Genomic DNA, 19,523 nt, shown 5'->3' on the forward strand with positions numbered 1-19,523 from the left:
CCACTATTTACTTCTGCAATTTCAACATTTGAATCAATTTGGTAAATTCAGTCGTGTTTTGTTAAACAGGTCTGTATTTTCTCAATGTTTTTCTGGGACATTTTTTAAAAAAAGGATCATGTAATTTAGTGCACAGAGGGTTAGTTCCCAGTGTGTCAAACATGTGCAGTAAATGAATAAAGCATATTTACACCAGTTTAAATGGACCTATTTGTAAGAAAAATTAAGAAATTAAGTGTTATTCCCAACTGGTCGAGTAATTACACCCGGGGTTTCCCACTTTGTCAAAAACTGACGCTTTGGGGTGGCAGACGACCCGTCCAACATCTCAAAGTGCCAGATTTCAAAGAAGTTGAGAAGGAGCCTCAAAAAACAACTTCTTACAAATAGATCCTTAATTGAGGCATTTTTTTTTAAGAAACACCTCTGTTCGTTACAATAAGCAGGAACACAGAACTTTACAGAAAAAAAGTCTTAGTTTCAGATCCATTTTTACTTTAATGCCTTAAATCTGGGATTTATAAGCAGTGCCACATTAATTGTTAAGTTTAGTATTGATTAGTCTTCCTGTGGACACCCATCAGAGGAGGATGGTGTGCAAACAGATAGCTGAAAACACAAAGCATCTTCATATCAGAACAACTAAATAGTCTGATTGTCAGCGTCATGTACAACAACGTATATAACTGTTTCCAAAACAACTATAGCAGCAACGGTAACTTCAGTAACAAATGTCACAACTGTATGTTACTTCAGAAACTTCCATTACATTATGGATGTGACATAACTTAAAAGTGCACTATACAGCTTTTTATACAAGGTTATAAACAATAGACCATGATACAAAGAATAACAGTTTGCAATGGCCAAGGCTCAGACTGCAGGAGTGTAAGGTCTGGGACCTCAGCTGGTACTATTGCTCGGCCCAGATTATCTGTTGAGGGTTTTACAGACCAAGTCTTAAACATGATTCCAATTATGAGTTTCTAGATTTAACTGAGAAATCTATGTTTACATGTCAATGTGTAAATATTAGCGAAAAACAGGCCTGGGTGTTTGAGTTTTGGTGGGTTGAGATAAAAAAAAAGGGGCCAATTGCCCATCTACAGGTCCTATAGTTCAAGAATATAGGTGAAAAAAGTTACAAAATTTACTTGCAGTACTTGCAGTACTTGTCGTCAAACCAGCCCAGTGGCATTATATTTGCATATTCATCAGGGAGCAGTACCCATCCAACAGTCTCTCAGTGCCATAACAATCTCAAGCAGCACATACCATCATGTGTCGGTGGGATAACAGCGGCATAATAGCAGCATACCACACCGAGAATCTTTATAACACTCTGAGAAACTTTATACCAGTCTGGGAATCGGTATATACCACTCCGAGAATCTTTATACCACTTCAAGAATCTTTATGTAACCCAGGTCCCATGTAGTTAAGAGAAAAGCTAGAGTGGTTAATACGATGAGACTGGGCCTGGGCTCGTTGTAGGAAAAATACAACTATTTTATATGTTACTTTAATAATGACCACCACAACTGTACTTTAAATACAAAAAACCTCACAGGTATTTATTTATACAAAATGAAATAATATTTAAATGGGAAGATATTTCCTTATGAAATAAATGGCGGCAATATAGATAATGGCAAATTTACAGCTTCTTCAAATGGTTACTTCTCTTTTAAGTTTCAAAACAAAACGTGTTGCTGTACACACTCGTATAATAAAGCATAGGTACTCAAAAATCACTTCTTTTTACTTTCAAAGAAATACCTCTTATTATACCTCTTATACCTCTTCTTATACTTGGAGATAAAGGAAATCAGATCCTTTTAACATATTCAATTTACCTTCAAAACAGTTGCTGGAAACGACTCAATATGTACCTGTGGGCCCACACACATTCACATGAAACATACTAGAAACGAAACTTAAACCCGTTGCAGGCCTGTTGGATGAAGCTCGTGTGCGGTGGGGCCTAAAAACTGTAATGGCCGCTTCACTCTGAGCGTAAAATAAAAGCACGTGCACAATTGTTTCAGTTAGTACTCACGAATCCAATGTTTGTTAGTAGGGATAGAAGGGGACAAGCGATGGCAGTCTCATGAGGGTAATGGAAATGGCAGTCACAGTTCAAACACACAGGCGTGGGCAATGGCGCACAGCAACGAAGTCACAAGGAAGAAAAAACAGCAGGGCCGTCGGTTGGAAACCCGTCTCGATCTCTCTCTCCTTCTCCAACGTCAGCCTCCTTTAAGGATATCATTCATAAGTTGAGCCACAATATCAACTGCTATCTCTTGTTGAATTAGCATTAGTTCGCTTTAGCTTCAAAGTCATCTTAACGCTAAAACTACGATACACAGGCACATTAGCACTGCATGCTACCGCTAGCTAGCATGTCGCTAACCGCGTTACACATCCAGTCTACTTTACACTATAACTGTTAGATATAGCACAAAATACAGGCATACACATCATATTCACCTCTTGCAGGTCACACAGAAGTTTGTATCAGGACAACGAGTAGTCGACCTCCACGATAAAACTTAAATGCTCTCCACAACACGATGCCTCCTTCTTAGCTCTCTGGTCGATAGCGTCTCTGTCTCTCCTGTCGCATGCTCACTACGCACCAAGCTAACCTGCGCCACTAGTCCCACCTCTTACACAGTGACTTTACTCTGATTGGTTTGTGAGTTTGATAACCACCAAAGGAAACACAGGAATTAAATGATTGACATTAAACAGGTAACAAGTTAGATTACACATAAGAATACTGCTACTTCTTCTCTCCTTTTCTCTGGATCACGGATATCTTATCAACTCTATGAACTTAACCTTTTTAGCATATTTATCTTTTAACTGTAAATAGTCTTATTAAACTGTACATATTATATTTATACCTTTTATCCAGCACATATTTTAACCATTAGTTTTTTAATATTATGAACTTTCTCTTTCAAATTCCATGAACTTTTTAATACAACATTTTATCATACTTTGAAATGAATTTTATGCACTGTATCCTAAATGATTTTAGACAGGGCTACACCCTCCCCCTTCTGACCGTGTAGATGTCCTCATCACACCTTTTGTCTCTCTTTGACTTGGAAGGGTGATTCCTTATCTCCTCCTCCTCTTTGCGCCTTTTGGATGTTTTCCACTTTTTCCTTGGTTCAGTGTCTTGGTCTGGAGGGTTTAACTTCAGTTGAATGACCATACCATGGTGCATGATAGTAACTGGCTCACAGGATTGGTGACCAGGCTTTTCATAGGTCAATCTCACAGTTGGTTTTGGTTTTCTCAGAGATTTTCTGACTGTGGAAGACCCGTCGGTCTCACTCCTTGGATGTTTAGAAGATTTGTTACTTCTGTTTGACAAAGGCGAGCTTGCTCTACCTTCTACATCTTGTTCTTCCACAGTATCGTTATTCGTCTCTTGAACATCTGAGTCTGACTCAGTAGGTTCAACACCTTCAGACAATTCCTCATACTCTGTTTCTGTAAATTGTTGGTTGTCTGCAGCTTCACAGTTTTCCTCTTCAGAGCTTTGATTTTCAACTGCCAACTGTCTCTGGACTTCATCCACATCAAAATCAGGTTTATTATGGACAGTCTCAAACGCTGAGCCTGATGACTCTGTGTCACTTTCTTCTACTGGGTCAGTAGACTTGGTTGTTGGTTGACGTTGCCGGGTAAGTTGAGCTCTCGTGACAGGTCTCCGAATGAGTTCCTTATCATCCAACGGATTAGACATCCGGACCATATAACCGATGGGCAACAGGTGGTCTCGATGGAGAGTTTTGACGACACCTGGACCATGTTCTGGTTTGACCTTGTAAACTGGCAGATTTGGCAACTTCTCCAAAACAACATACGGTGTTGATTTCCATCGATCTTGCAGTTTATGCTTTCCTTTTAGACCCACATTCTGAATGAGAATTCTGTCACCTTTCTCCAAAGGTAAGTCTCTCACACGGTGGTCATAGCGTGCTTTGTTTTTCAGGTGACTCTTTGTGGCAGCGTCAGATGCCAGTTGGTAGGCTTTTTGCAACTCCTTTCTCATTCTGGCAACGTACTGCTGGTAGGAGGACTCACTTTCACCATTGGGTGAGATTCCAAAACAGATGTCAATGGGTAGCCTTGCTTCCCTTCCAAACATGAGCTGATACGGTGAATATCCTGTGGAATCATTTCTTGTGCAGTTGTACGCGTGTACCAGGTATGTGATATGCTGACTCCAGCATTGCTTCTTCACAGTGTCCAGGGTACCAAGCATTGCAAGGAGCGTTCGATTGAACCTTTCTGGTTGTGCATCCCCTTGAGGGTGGTAGGGGGATGTTCGTGACTTTCGAACCCCGAGCATGGACAAAAGCTCTTTGATCAGTCGACTTTCGAAATCTCGGCCCTGATCCGAGTGTATCCGTGCCGGTAGGCCGTAGTGCACAAAATACTTCTCCCACAATACTCTTGCAACAGTGATAGCCTTTTGATCTTTTGTGGCAAATGCCTGTGCATAACGTGTGTAGTGATCTGTCACTACTAACACATTAGTAACACCTTTAGAGTCAGGCTCTATCTGTAAGAAGTCAATACATACTAAATCTAAGGGGCCATTACTTGTTATTTGATTCAAGGGCGAGGCATGCTGAGGGAGTGTCTTCCTGGAGATACATCTTCCACAGGTTCGAATAAACTGCTCAACCTCAGCTGTCATCCGCGGCCAATAAAATCTGTCTTTGATCAGTTCAGTCGTGCGTTCCACTCCCATGTGTCCACACTCATCATGCAAAGACCTTAACACCATTGGGCGATATCTTGCTGGTAAGACCAGTTGTTTGATCTGTTTTCCACACATCTTTTCTTTCACTCTGTAGAGTAATCCATCCTTTAATTCCAACTTGCGGCTTTCTCGTAGCAACAACACAGTCTCGGGCGAATCATTTTTGGAGCGAGTCAGCCCTTTATTCTTCTCCATTGCTTTCTTTAATGGCCCAATTGCTGGGTCCATATCTTGTGATGCCTGGATATCTTTCGGGCTCAGCTGGTCAAGGGTATTTAAGCTAAGGTTCACTGGGAACACGTAGGCTTCTGGTACTGCTGTTGCAGGAGCTCCCAGCTGATCCACCAATCTGTCAGTCACATCTGTTCCTTCACTGATGCAGGCACGTTTGCAGAGGGCTTTGATGCCATCAGGTGGGACACTGGTCCATTCTTTAGCCTCCTCTGAAGTGTACTGTCGAGACAGCAAGTCAGCATCGATATTTTGCCTCCCAGGACGATACTGGATGGTAGAATCGTAGGTGGCAAGGGCGGCGAGCCAGCGATGCCCAACAGCACTGAGTTTGGCAGAGGTCAACACATATGTTAATGGGTTGTTGTCAGTTCTTACAATAAACTTGGCACCATACAAGTAATCATGAAACTTGTCCACGACAGCCCATTTTAATGCCAGAAATTCCAACTGATGGACTGGATAGTTATGCTCTGAGTCTTTAAGCTTCCGACTGGCAAATGCTACTGGCCTAAGGCCCTCAGGATATTCCTGGTTTAGGACAGCGCCTAACCCATTCATACTGGCGTCGACATGCAAGATGTATGTCTTAGTGGGGTCAGCGAATGCCAACACTGGGGCGTTGATCAAACAGTCACGGATCCGCTCAAAAGCCTCCTGACAGGCTGGAGTCCAACGTTCTCCAAAGGGCTCTGATGGTTTAAAATAGACTTTGGCTGAGTCCACACTCTTTTTGGATTTGGGGTCTTGCCAAGTCGGGGCGTAACCCTTGGTGAGCTCGGAAAGGGGACGGACAATGGCGGAGTAGTTTGCAATAAACCTCCGATAGTAACTGCAGAATCCAAGGAAGGACTTGAGAGGCTTCAGGTGAGTGGGTGCTTTCCAATGCTTGACTACTTCCACCTTTTCTGGATCAGTAGCTATTCCATTTGCAGACACAATATGACCCACGTACTTAACCTGAGGCTGACAGAATTGACATTTATCAATAGAAACTTTTAACCCGATCTCCTCTAGTCTATCCAGCACCTTGAGGAGACGTTGCTCATGCTCTTCAAGTGTTTTGCCAAAAACAATGATGTCATCCAAGTACACAAGGGCTTCCAGAAGATGCATATCTCCAACAGCTTTCTCCATTAAGCGCTGAAACGTTGCCGGCGCTCCTGTGATTCCTTGTGGCATACGCTCAAATTGATAGAAACCAAGGGGACAAATAAATGCTGTCTTTTCTTTATCCTCTTCAGCCATCTCTATCTGGTAGTAGCCACTACGCAGATCTAGCACCGAGAACCACTGGCTGCCTGACAAGGAATCCAGGGCGTCGTCAATGCGTGGCATTGTGTACTGGTCTGGTGTAGTGCGGTTGTTGAGTGTTCTGTAGTCGATACAGATTCTTATAGTCCCGTTCTTTTTGCGGACTACGACGATCGGTGAGGCATAGGGGCTACGGGACTCTGTGATAATTCCAGCGGCCAGCAGTTGCTGTATATGTCGCCTCACATCGTCAATGTCTGCAGGGGCTAATCGCCTTGACCTTTCCCTGAAGGGTCTGGGGTCATGCAGGCGTATGTGATGTTCAACTCCCTTGGCCAAGCCAACATCCCACTCATGCAGTGAGAAAACATTCCGCCTTTCAGCTAACTTCTGCTGAAGCCGACTCTTCCACTCTTCGGGGATGGGGGAATTCCCGAAATTGAAGAGATTTGGGTCCAGGGTTTCAGCTGTGAGGTCGGACGGCTGGATTGGGGTAACTGTGTCCACAGCATACATCTCTGCAATTACAGTCCCCACTGGGATAGATGTTGTTTTCTTGGATTCATTCTGAATGAGCACAGTAAAACTGTTGCTGTCAATATCGGCATCTGAGAGCACACCGGGCTGTATTAACACACCGGCGGGGAGTAACTGGGCAGTGGGTGCATCAATAAGCACAAGGTCTTTAGATGGGGCACTCTGTCTTTCCACTTTACAGGTTGCATAGTATTTTGCACCTGGAGCAATTGAGAGTGGACTGGGACCTTTCCACTTTATCTGTCCCAAGACTTCATTCTTGGCTAGCTGTTCTTGTGCTTTAACAGGGGCATACACAGACTGAATCCTCATGGAGTGTACAGTGTTCTTGTTACTCTTCGTCTTCACCAACTCCCATAGGCGGCGGAACAGAGATGTATTGGTTCCAACCAGCACAGGGGTTTGTTGTTGGTTTTTTGGCTCAGGACAAATCAAGGCGAGCACTTCTACACGTCCCGACACACCAGTGATCTCCTCAGTGAACTCCATCTCTACAACAACGTAGCCTTTGTAAGGATACTCTGTGTCAGAGAGGCCCCAGAGTCCAAGGCAAGAGAGGGGTTTTATGGGGACACCTGGTAAGTGTTTGTTATACCAGTTTTCAAAAATAATAGTCACATTAGACCCACTATCAATGAGAGCGTCGCAGACCATGTCATTAACTCTGATGGCATGAATAAATGATGGACCTACAAGACCCTCAGGTAGGACAGTGTTATTCTCTGGGACTTCGACTTTGTTTGTTCTAGCCACACACTGTTCTTCAGCAACGGGCTTTGGGTTCTCTTTGTTGGGGTCAGGGGAACCTCGCACCAAGCGTATGAGCTTTCTAATTACTTTCTGGGGGTTCTCAGGTGCAGTGCATCTGGTAGCTATGTGACCATTTTCTCCACACCTGTAACAGAAATATTCATCATTGTGCTTGGAAGATGACACCTTGGAATGAGCAGGCTTGTGAACTGGAGCTGCTTTGTATTGGTAAGGCTGTGGTGTGTGTTCTCGTGGGAGGTCTGATGTGTATTTTACTGCCATTACACTCATTTTACTTTCTAGGGCTTTCACTTGTTTTCTCAGTGATTGTAGTTCACTCTGTGACTCATTTTTCTGTTTTTGCTTTTCCTTAGGCTCTTTAAAGGAATCATCAGATGGCGGCTGTGGCCGTGGGTTGTTTTTTTCTGCTAACTGCGCTCTCAACTCTTGAATCTGAGCTTGCAGTTCACTCTGAGATGCTGAGTCAGGTTCTTTCTCTTTTTCTGCTTGAATGGTGCGTACACGCTGAGGACGCATGGGTGTCACTTGGCTTTGTCTGGCTGACTGGCGGCCTTCCTCTTCCATCACTTCTCGTAGCAGAGTCAGGAAGGTAGGGGGATCACTGCTCCGCTCCCTAATTTTCAACTGAAGCAACATGAGCTCTGAGGTGGATCCTCTAATAAGTTGCTTTAACCGAGCGCTATTGGCAGCGCTAACAGGTAAACCACCTCCTTGTACTACTTTGACAAGAGACCTCTCTAATCTTCGCAGAAACTCTGAAAGACGTTCACCAGGCTGTTGGCGAAGGGCTCTAAATGACAAGTATAGTTCCTCTCCAGACTCTACTGTACCAAAAATGCTCTCTATAGCCTCTATGTATTCATGTGGGCTAGCATCAGGTTGAGTCAGACGCACAGCTTGAATGATCTCAAAGGCAGGCCCTTTAAGACTTTCCAATATCCGACGTCGTTTCTCTTTGTCTGAGCACTCACCTTCTGTTACTAAGAGTGTTGCTTGCTCCAGCCAGTTGTCTAAGGACTCTTCTCCAGCGGGGGTGGGACTGACCCCAGAAAATGTCCGCAGACGTCTGTATGTGTGGCTGTCAGGTTGTTTGTTTGTTCTGTTCATAACATCACCGACTGCACGGATGATGTCTTCAGGGTTGCTGCTACCCTCTTTGGTGGGGGTACATAGACCTTGAATGTCCTCTAAGGTTTTCCCTTCACTCTGCAGAAAGGTGAGTAATTTGTCTTCAAACTTATCAAGCTGAGGCTCTGTGTAGTAGACAGCTTTCCAGCCACTTCCGCCACTTATAGGCATAATCTCGGGGGGGATTTTGGAGGGGTCGATCTCTTCACTACACTCACATAGCACCATCAGTGATTGTTGTTGAGGGTGAAACATTTTGCCCCTAACGGTAACTTTCCCTAATGCTTTGATGGTCCCTGCTGTTTCTTCAATGTCTTCTTTAGAATTTTTTTCAGGCACTCCATATAACAGGAGGGCATGTTTTACATCTACTGACTCTCCTTTACACCAGTTAACTAGCTCAAGTTGTGACGGACTGCTTGCTTGACTTGCCATTATTGCTCTTGATTTTAATTACTGTTAGCACATTACTTTTATGTCAAAACTTTAAAGTTGTGGGGTCCAGATTATCAAATTATCAGATATTTACTTTATGTTAATATAATCCCAGCGGTGCCTCCATTTATGTAACCCAGGTCCCATGTAGTTAAGAGAAAAGCTAGAGTGGTTAATACGATGAGACTGGGCCTGGGCTCGTTGTAGGAAAAATACAACTATTTTATATGTTACTTTAATAATGACCACCACAACTGTACTTTAAATACAAAAAACCTCACAGGTATTTATTTATACAAAATGAAATAATATTTAAATGGGAAGATATTTCCTTATGAAATAAATGGCGGCAATATAGATAATGGCAAATTTACAGCTTCTTCAAATGGTTACTTCTCTTTTAAGTTTCAAAACAAAACGTGTTGCTGTACACACTCGTATAATAAAGCATAGGTACTCAAAAATCACTTCTTTTTACTTTCAAAGAAATACCTCTTATTATACCTCTTATACCTCTTCTTATACTTGGAGATAAAGGAAATCAGATCCTTTTAACATATTCAATTTACCTTCAAAACAGTTGCTGGAAACGACTCAATATGTACCTGTGGGCCCACACACATTCACATGAAACATACTAGAAACGAAACTTAAACCCGTTGCAGGCCTGTTGGATGAAGCTCGTGTGCGGTGGGGCCTAAAAACTGTAATGGCCGCTTCACTCTGAGCGTAAAATAAAAGCACGTGCACAATTGTTTCAGTTAGTACTCACGAATCCAATGTTTGTTAGTAGGGATAGAAGGGGACAAGCGATGGCAGTCTCATGAGGGCAATGGAAATGGCAGTCACAGTTCAAACACACAGGCGTGGGCAATGGCGCACAGCAACGAAGTCACAAGGAAGAAAAAACAGCAGGGCCGTCGGTTGGAAACCCGTCTCGATCTCTCTCTCCTTCTCCAACGTCAGCCTCCTTTAAGGATATCATTCATAAGTTGAGCCACAATATCAACTGCTATCTCTTGTTGAATTAGCATTAGTTCGCTTTAGCTTCAAAGTCATCTTAACGCTAAAACTACGATACACAGGCACATTAGCACTGCATGCTACCGCTAGCTAGCATGTCGCTAACCGCGTTACACATCCAGTCTACTTTACACTATAACTGTTAGATATAGCACAAAATACAGGCATACACATCATATTCACCTCTTGCAGGTCACACAGAAGTTTGTATCAGGACAACGAGTAGTCGACCTCCACGATAAAACTTAAATGCTCTCCACAACACGATGCCTCCTTCTTAGCTCTCTGGTCGATAGCGTCTCTGTCTCTCCTGTCGCATGCTCACTACGCACCAAGCTAACCTGCGCCACTAGTCCCACCTCTTACACAGTGACTTTACTCTGATTGGTTTGTGAGTTTGATAACCACCAAAGGAAACACAGGAATTAAATGATTGACATTAAACAGGTAACAAGTTAGATTACACATAAGAATACTGCTACTTCTTCTCTCCTTTTCTCTGGATCACGGATATCTTATCAACTCTATGAACTTAACCTTTTTAGCATATTTATCTTTTAACTGTAAATAGTCTTATTAAACTGTACATATTATATTTATACCTTTTATCCAGCACATATTTTAACCATTAGTTTTTTAATATTATGAACTTTCTCTTTCAAATTCCATGAACTTTTTAATACAACATTTTATCATACTTTGAAATGAATTTTATGCACTGTATCCTAAATGATTTTAGACAGGGCTACATTTATACCAGTCTGGGGATCAGTATATAACACTCCGAGAATCTTTACACCAGTCTGGGAATCGGTATATACCACTCCGAGAATCTTTATACCACTTCAAGAATCTTTATACCAGTCTGGGGATCAGTATATAACACTCCGAGAATCTTTACACCAGTCTGGGAATCGGTATATACCACTCCGAGAATCTTTATACCACTCCGAGATTCTTTATACCAGTCTGGGGATCGGTTTAAGCCGCTGAGCAGCAATCGACATACCTTCAGCCACTTTTGGATCTCAGCGCCACTCTCTGTAAGGTTGTTGTAAAATGCAGTTATATTTATATAATATTTGCATTGATAGGACAAGGTTGTAGTTAATCGTTAACTATTGACAATTATTGGATAAAAACATTCCTTACAGGTTAGTTATAACAAAATAAAATTGATTATTTACAATCCTAATTATTTCAAAATCAAAAATGTAGACATTACACATACACAGAATGCAGTCAAATGCAGCTGCGTGACATCAGCAGTAATGTTGCTGTTTTAAGGTGTCAGATATAAGGTCGGCTCAGTGACTGACCACATCACCAGGACATGAGCATGCACAGTAACCCATGATCATTGCCCTGGATGCTTGATTTTCCCTAATGAGTCATTTATCAGTTTTAATTTGCTAAGCTAATCTACCCATTTAGTTCTGTGAGGGGAAAAATGAACCAAGCCAATTCACACTGATGAATGAACCCATTATGAACGTAATGTGTAAATTGAGAGGTCAAATTAAGATGGCAGCTTGGGGATCCAGCACCTTCCCATAAAGGAAAAGTGTCATCACTTAGACCACGATCTCTCACCTCCATCAGCAGGTATTAATAAGACTAAAATGTATTAATAAAGGTCGAGTCGAGCATTGTTTCACAGAGGAGCACAAGTGTTTGATATCCAAGCCTCTGTTAGATTAATATTCCAGGTGGTGAGAGAGAAAGTATGTGCAGTGTTACTTAGCAGTAGCCTGATGGCATTTTAGCTACTCGAAGATGGGTTTGTATTCCACAAGGATATCCAACACAACATCTCAGAGATATATCAAGGTGTTGAAACTACAATTATGGGAGAACCAGCAGAGACTGCATGAAAAAACTGGAGGTATTTCTGCTGGGGGAAAAAATCCCAGACGGTGTGTTCAGATTAAAGACCCTGCAGACCCACACAGGTGTTTCTCCAGATATTCTGGCTAATTACACTTCTGTTCTGGTTAAAGTTGGCTGACCTATTGCACTCTGCAATTATATTTGATGACCAAAGCTGATGAACTAATAAGTACCTAGCTTACCCAAGAAAGTGGTACATGAAATTAAATTATTTTTGTAGTTCATTGTGAAACAGATGGTGCAGGAAGAAGAAGAAGAACAAGAAGAACAACAACAACAACAACAAGAGGGAGAACAAGAAAAAGAAGAACAAGGTTTGTGTACATAGCACAAAAAAACAGTGATTACAAAATTCTTTGAAAGGAAAAAAAGAAAATTACAACATTCAATATGTATATTGCCAAATACACACACAACACTACAATTGTGCACATTATGTTTTATATGTTTTTACCTTCTGACCAGAGCTCCAGCAATTCCAAGGGTCTCCAGGAGCAGCAGAAAGGTAACAAGAGGCCAGATCTGCTGCAGTTTTGGTAATCACTGCAGCAAAAAATGAGTTCATGGAGGCTATGGAGAAGGACTTTTAGCTGGCCTTAGGGAAGTTTGGGTAAACCAGCTGGACACTCAAGAAGGGAAAGGCAGGCTTTGCCCAGGCTGTGTTCAGCTGGGGAGGAGATCTTGGGATATTGTCAGGCACTGTAAAGATCACCTCAAGGAGCTCAGTATCCCTGTCAGAGGTTGCTGAGGTGCCGAAGGCTCTGGACATTGTTGGCCTTAAAGTCACTGATCAGCATGTGTAATATTAAAAATCCTTGAATGGAAATAATAGGCTTTTCTTACAGTGGGTTACCTAGCTTACTACAAAACATACATGGAACAAAGTTACATCTATATATATATATATATATATATATATATTGTGAGCAACGTCTGTTTTATCATTCTGCCATCGAGAACTTCAGTCCTGCCGTGATGGATGCTCGTGAATTATTTTAGCATGTAATACAATCAGTTCAAACCGGTGTCTGGCTTCAGAGGATTCATTTGTTTTTGAGATTATGTTTTTAAGGAGGATAATGTGACAGGAAGACCAGGTGCATCATGTTATGCAATCAGATTCGGATTCAGCCTGTCAGGATTTATTCTGCGGTGATAGCGGCTTGCTTTACATTATCTTGTGACTAGTGACCATGCTCCGGCAATGGCTTGCCATCACAGTTTGCAGTGTAGGTTATTTGTTTTGTGGAATGAGTTTCTATATTCATTCAGAGTTTGGTTTCTCTACTAAATGCAAGGTCCTGCCATATGACAGCAGAGATGAAAACATGACTATATCAACTGGTTAAACAGACCGTACAAAATCAGGATTTGGTTATTCATACAAAGACATTTTACAGTAAAAAAAAAAAAAAAAGGTAAAATTTCTCCAACAACGTCTATTTTAAAAACCACATCTGTGCATTAAGTGAGATTTTAGTTGATGTTAGTTTGTTTTAGCATCCCTGGATAAAAGGAGCATTTTTCTTGCTAGCTGTAAAGAAAATGCTATATATGGATTGGATAGGAAACTGAATTGTTTGTCATAATTTTGCACTTGAGCCGTAAGCTTCAGAACGTCTTAAAACTGCATAAGCAGTGTACAGAGTAAGCCCAGTCTCATCCCAGCTAAAGCCAGTGACTGACTGTAGATAAGCAGTAAAATTGAGCATATCCTCGGCCACATGCACTGTGGAAAATAGGCTATAGGCGTCACGCATCGTGAACCTCAGCTTATACATCATTTTATGTGATCACGTGGCAGTCTAGTGCCTGGTCAATATGTTATTTTAACATGTCCCAGGTACAAATTCCTTTAAAAGAAGCTTACAGAGTGGCTGAATTCTTCATTGAATGACTCAAAGTTTTGTTAGAACAAAGCTATTTATGTGTTGTTGAATGTCTGACTGAAACGCTGCCACATATCAGGCCTTCTTACAAGTAAGTTATTGCTCAACTATGGGTTTGAAAATGTAAAAAAAATAAATAAATAAATGAAATAAGACAGTCATGTCTCCAGCAGTGTCCTAGGATCTTCCCACCAGAGCTGCCATTCTCATCACCTCACAAGAGTAAACACCAATAAACAGCGGGCCTTCTTCATTGACCTGAATCCGCCCCGGCATAACGAAAGCGACTTCCATCGCCTGCTTGCTCAGATCGGGCTATTGATCCTGACAAACAAGCCGTCCAGGGTGTGCAGCAGTCACTCAACGCAACTCTCCTCTTGTCTCGGCTCTAAGTTACCTCTATCAACAGATCCCTCCTTTGCGATGCAACGCAAACACTCCGCAGAGTTTACCTTCAATGAGCGGAGCTATAACAACTCTCTAAGTGTTTGTTCAAGCAGAAGGTGGGGAGAGGTGCAGGAGGGAGAACGGGAGGGTGGGAGGCAGTGATGATAAATCACCAGCGAGGGCTATGTGAAGCTGACAGTATTACATCCTTGGACTGTTCCTCAGTAGGCAAGGTTAGGCTGTCTATTGGTGGGCTGCAGCTCCCTCTGAGCCTGCAGGAAAGGCAAAATTAGGCAATTACAGGCAAATAAATCTTGTATCCCTTGACAGCAGCTTTCAGAGTCTGAGTGTAAAATGGTGTTAGGATTCAGATAGAGTGCCTCTGTGCACCAGGACTGAGGCTTGCATGATGTACTCTGCTCACCGTGAAGAAATGTATGAAGAAAGCTGGTGCTGCTGATTCTCCATGCCACAGACCAATAAAAACAGAAACTTTGTTTGAATTTGGAAAAACATATGGCAGCCTAATATAATTCATAGCCATGGATAGTTCATTCTGTGTTGAGATGTTGTTCTTTTTCGTGCTGTGACTTCTGGGTGTACATGTAGTGATAAATAATGCGATGTCTGTTTTCACCTGGCACAACAGATTGTAGCTGTGAGGCCGGCGTGCATATGATTATCCAGCACATAAAGCAAAAATAAGTGGCCAAACAAGTCTCTTAACATCGACTATATCAATCAGATCCTAATAAAGCAAAATAGTTTAACTGAATAAATTGGCTGGGAGACACTCAACAAATGTGTGAGGCAAGGGCTTCATGGCCGACGGAGCAGCACGTCCTCATCAGAAAAATGGCCATATGTGTCATCTGTGCAAGCAGCTTATCGCAACCCATATTCCTCTTTATTGTTAGACGGCATAAATGACAGGAGCAAGTACATGCGTGGAGACGGTCCGATTGGATGGACCCAGGAGGCCGCTGTCTATGTCCCATGGGAAATACAACAGTGATACATGACTAAACATACATAATTTTGAAATTACACTGAACAAAAATATAAACGCAACACTTTGTTTTTGCTCCCATTTTTCATGAGCTGAACTCAAAGATCTAAAACATTTTCTATATACACAAAAGAACCATTTCTCTCAAATATTGTTCACAAATCTGTCTAAATCTGTGTTAGCGAGCACTTCTCCTTTGCCGAGATAATCCATCCCACCTCACAGGTGTGGCATATCAAGATGCTGATTAGACGGCATGATTATTGCACAGGTGTGCTTTAGGCTGGCCACAATAAAAGGCCACTCTGAAATGTTCAGTTTTGCTTTATTGGGGGGTCAGAAAACCAGTAAGTTTCTGTTGTGACCACCATTTGCCTCATGCAGTGCATCACATCTCCTTCGCATAGAGTTGATCAGGTTGTTGATTGTGGCCTGTGGAATGTTGGTCCACTCCTTTTCAATGGCTGTACGAAGTTGCTGGATATTGGCAGGAACTGGGACACGCTGTTGTATACGTATCGTATACGTGTCTTATCCAGAGCATCCCAAACATGCTCAATGGGTGACATGTCCGGTGAGTATGCTGGCCATGCAAGAACTGGGATGTTTTCAGCTTCCAGGAATTGTGTACAGATCCTTGCAACATGGGGCCGTGCATTATCATGCTGCAACATGAGGTGATGGTCGTGGATGAACAATGTTGGGAATAACAGCGTTACTTTTTTTCAGTAACGGGTAATCTAACTAATTACTATTTCCATCGTTACAACACCGTTACCGTTACCGACTATTAAATGTGGCGCATTACAAACTGAAGCTGATCATTGAAGCTGTTTTCATCCGACTCGGCTATCAGCCACCGGAGCTGCAGAGCTGTTTTTTTTTCCTCCGGTGAGGGAGGAGGGAGGGGCGAGACAACCGCATAAGTGATGATGATTGGCTCTCTAACGTTGAGTGACAGTTCTTAAGCCAATCAGAGGCAATGTTCGGTTTACACACAAGCCACACACAGCAGCCTCACACACACAAACTAGCAGAGGAACTGCAGCAATGGCGAGTCCGGAGGGAAAGTTTACGTTTTCAAAGTGGAAGTACAGACACCACTTTAATCTCCTTTGTCCACGTCCGTTGTAAGCAACTCTGATCTAATGAAGCATCTCTCAGTGGCACACACTTCTACAAAACTAACACTGGCCAAAAACTCCGTTGCTGATGCTGTTGATGATGATAGCAGGCCAGCTGTGGCTAACGTGAGCTCCGCTAACAGCTTCACAAAAACTTGTGACACAGGCTGAACTGAATGCAATGATAGACAGGTATGTTGTTGAGAACTTGCTCCCATTATCAACAGCTGACTCAGACTCCTTCAGAGCACTCATTGGCAAAATATCGGGGAGAGCAGGTGCCGGTCCGCCATGCAGAAATACATTTTCGAAATACATATGTAGATGCCGAGTATGCTAAAATGACTGCCGAGCTCAATAAAAGTAACGCAATAGTTACTTTTCCTGGTAACTAATTACTTTTATAGTGGAGTAATTCCGTTACTAACTCAGTTACTTGGGAGAAGTAACTATAACTAAATACTTTTTAAAAGTAGCGTGCCCATCACTGTGGATGAATGGCACAACAGGCCTCAGGATCTTGTCACGGTATCTCGGTAGCATTCAAAATGCCATAAGTAAAATGCACCTGTGTTCGTTGTCCATAACATACGCCTGCCCATACTATAACCCCATCGCCACCATGGGCCCTGAACAGTGAAAACCAGGATTCATCCGTGAAGAGAACACCTCTCCAACGTGCCAGACGCCATCGAATGTGAGCATTTTCCCACTCAAATCAGTTACGACGACGACCTGCATTGAGGTCGAGACCCCAATGAGGACAACGAGCATGCAGATGAGCTTCCCTGAGACGTTTTCTGACAATTGGTGCAGAAATTCTTTGGTTATGCAAACCGATTGTTGCAGCAGCTGTCCGGGTGGCTGGTCTCAGGCGCTCTTGGAGGTGAACATGCTGGATGTGGAGGTCCTGGGCTGTTGTGGTTACACGTGGTCTGTGGTTGTGGATGTACTGCCAAATTGGCTGAAACGCTTTTGGAGACTGCTTATGGTAGAGAAGTGAACATTCAATTCACGGGCAACAGCTCTGGTGGACATTCCTGCGGTCAGCATGCCAATTGCACACTCCCTCAAAACTTGCGACATCTGTGGCATTGTGCTGTGTGATAAAACTGAACATTTCAGAGTGGCCTTTTATTGTGGCCAGCCTAAGGCACACCTGTGCAATAATCATGCCGTCTAATCAGCATCCTGAAATGCCACACCTGTGAGGTGGGATGGATTATCTCGGCAAAGGAGAAGTGCTCACCAACACAGATTTAGACAGATTTGTGACCAATATTTGAGAGAAATGGTTCTTTTGTGTATATAGAAAATGAGTTCAGCTCATGAAAACTGGGAGCAAAAACAAAGTGTTGCGTTTATATTTTTGTTCAGTGTATGTTCGGTCTTGTCATAGATTTCTTTATTTTTTATTTTCATTTTTGTGCGTACAGCAATGCCTTTTGGCTGTAATTAACACTTTAAATAACCGGTCATAACTGCGCTCATTCATTTTCAAGACATTACAAATTACATTCAGCTATAAAAAATTTAAAAAAAACCTTACTGGGACAGGGCCTTAGCTTCGTAGGGCTCAAGTTGTATAAGGGACATATACAACTAAACATATTATCTTGTAAGTCCAGTTACTACTCTTGGACACTGACACTAATCTGGCATAGGCCTACTTGGAATATGCAACAGAACTTCAGTCACACAACTAAGTACTTATATCAACCCAAACAGCAATCTCTTCCCAAACCTATCCAAAAAGTTTTTGTGCCTTAACTGGGACCATTTCAGAATGTTAACCACATGACTGACAAAGGTCTGGTACAACAAAGTTTTATTATCAGTCTGTTGCTGGTATTCTCCAAAGGTCGTATTGTTTTAGGAACAGTCATAGTGTTTACTGTACGTCATTTTGATAATGACTTATAAACATGACTGGTTATCATTGGTAACTGAACTTTTTAGTCGTTTAAATATGAGGATGTTGTTGGACGAAGACAGCTTAAGGCACGTGTAGGCTAGTTTTCACTAGCATTGCCAACTTGTCTGCTTGACCTGTGAGGGAGGGATAACAGTTAAAGGAAAAAAGGAAAGAAAAACTTTCACTTTCATTTGTTTTTGTTTTTTTACAACTTGTGACCTTTGCATGCATCACAGCTTTTAATCATTTTAATCAGTAAGCAACAAGCAGTTTTTTCAAACGATTCATCTCATTCCTACATTTCTACAACTTGCCCAAAATATGGGCACAACTTCCAGTGGATCCACAGTTACTTAGCAGCTAAGAAATGAATTCTACAATCACTATCATTATTGTTCGCCCACTCAGTTAATGCTTCTCAAGCCCTGAAAGTGCTGTTGGTGTGTCAGTTATTATTATACTTGTTTCTCACTCTAGTTCTGAGCACCAATAGTATCAACCATAATCATTTCCTCAATGACCTCCCCAGGACACCAGTGGATCGAAGTGAGTCCATTGTAATCTTTCTTTCACTTAAAGAAACATCGTCACTCCTGCCAGCTAGTGTAACAGCTCAGTATCCAGCCAGTAGTGAAGATGCTAGCAGATTAGCTTACTAGCCTTATTGGTAATCCTCACCTTGAAGGACGTAGCTGTACGACGAGTCCTCTTATGTTTTGTAATGCGCCGCTGTGTATTTTTTGCACTTTCGCTGCAGAAGGCTCAGCCTCACTGAGTCCCTGTTTATCTCATCTGCTTGTATTGCATTCACCACAGTAACAGAGGAGGACATGCATGCCTTCAACCAATATGCCTGTGTAGACCGTGAACCAGTTGATATTCACTGCATGAAGTCAGACCTCGGTGCTCCTGAATTTACCAGCAGACGAGGTGAGGCTGGAAATAGTAAAGATACATTTAATGATAGCGAAACAGAGGTATAGTTAGTATTCATGAGGAGACACGCCACTCCGACGCCCGCTCTGCCGCTGAGGGACATGGCTGGCCAAACACAGCAGCTTGAGGTAAATGCACAGAGGTAGTTTATAATGTTTGGGAGCCATAAACATTCTGCCCTTGGCTCTTCCCTAGCAGACGG

At 42.4% G+C, this 19,523-nt stretch overlaps 1 protein-coding gene across 1 annotated transcript; it reads right to left on the reverse strand.

Moving 5' to 3' along the window:
- Positions 1-2,124: 2,124 nt before the first annotated feature.
- On the reverse strand, positions 2,125-10,911 carry LOC115580396 (uncharacterized). Its single transcript, XM_030414686.1, has 3 exons — positions 10,355-10,911; positions 2,494-10,118; positions 2,125-2,257 (listed from the first exon to the last, which is right to left on the reverse strand). The coding sequence occupies exon 2, from the start codon at positions 9,146-9,148 to the stop codon at positions 3,056-3,058; it is 6,093 nt and encodes a 2,030-aa protein (XP_030270546.1). The 5' UTR covers positions 9,149-10,118; positions 10,355-10,911; the 3' UTR covers positions 2,125-2,257; positions 2,494-3,055.
- Between the last annotated feature and the right edge of the window lie 8,612 nt (positions 10,912-19,523).

This window comes from Sparus aurata, chromosome 4 (assembly GCF_900880675.1).
Source record: "Sparus aurata chromosome 4, fSpaAur1.1, whole genome shotgun sequence".
NCBI classification, from domain to species: domain Eukaryota; kingdom Metazoa; phylum Chordata; class Actinopteri; order Spariformes; family Sparidae; genus Sparus; species Sparus aurata.

Coding starts and splice junctions, on each gene's coding strand:
- LOC115580396 (XM_030414686.1), bottom strand. CDS start 9,148: ATGGCAAGTCAAGCAAGCAGTCCGTCACAACTTGAGCTAGTTAACTGG.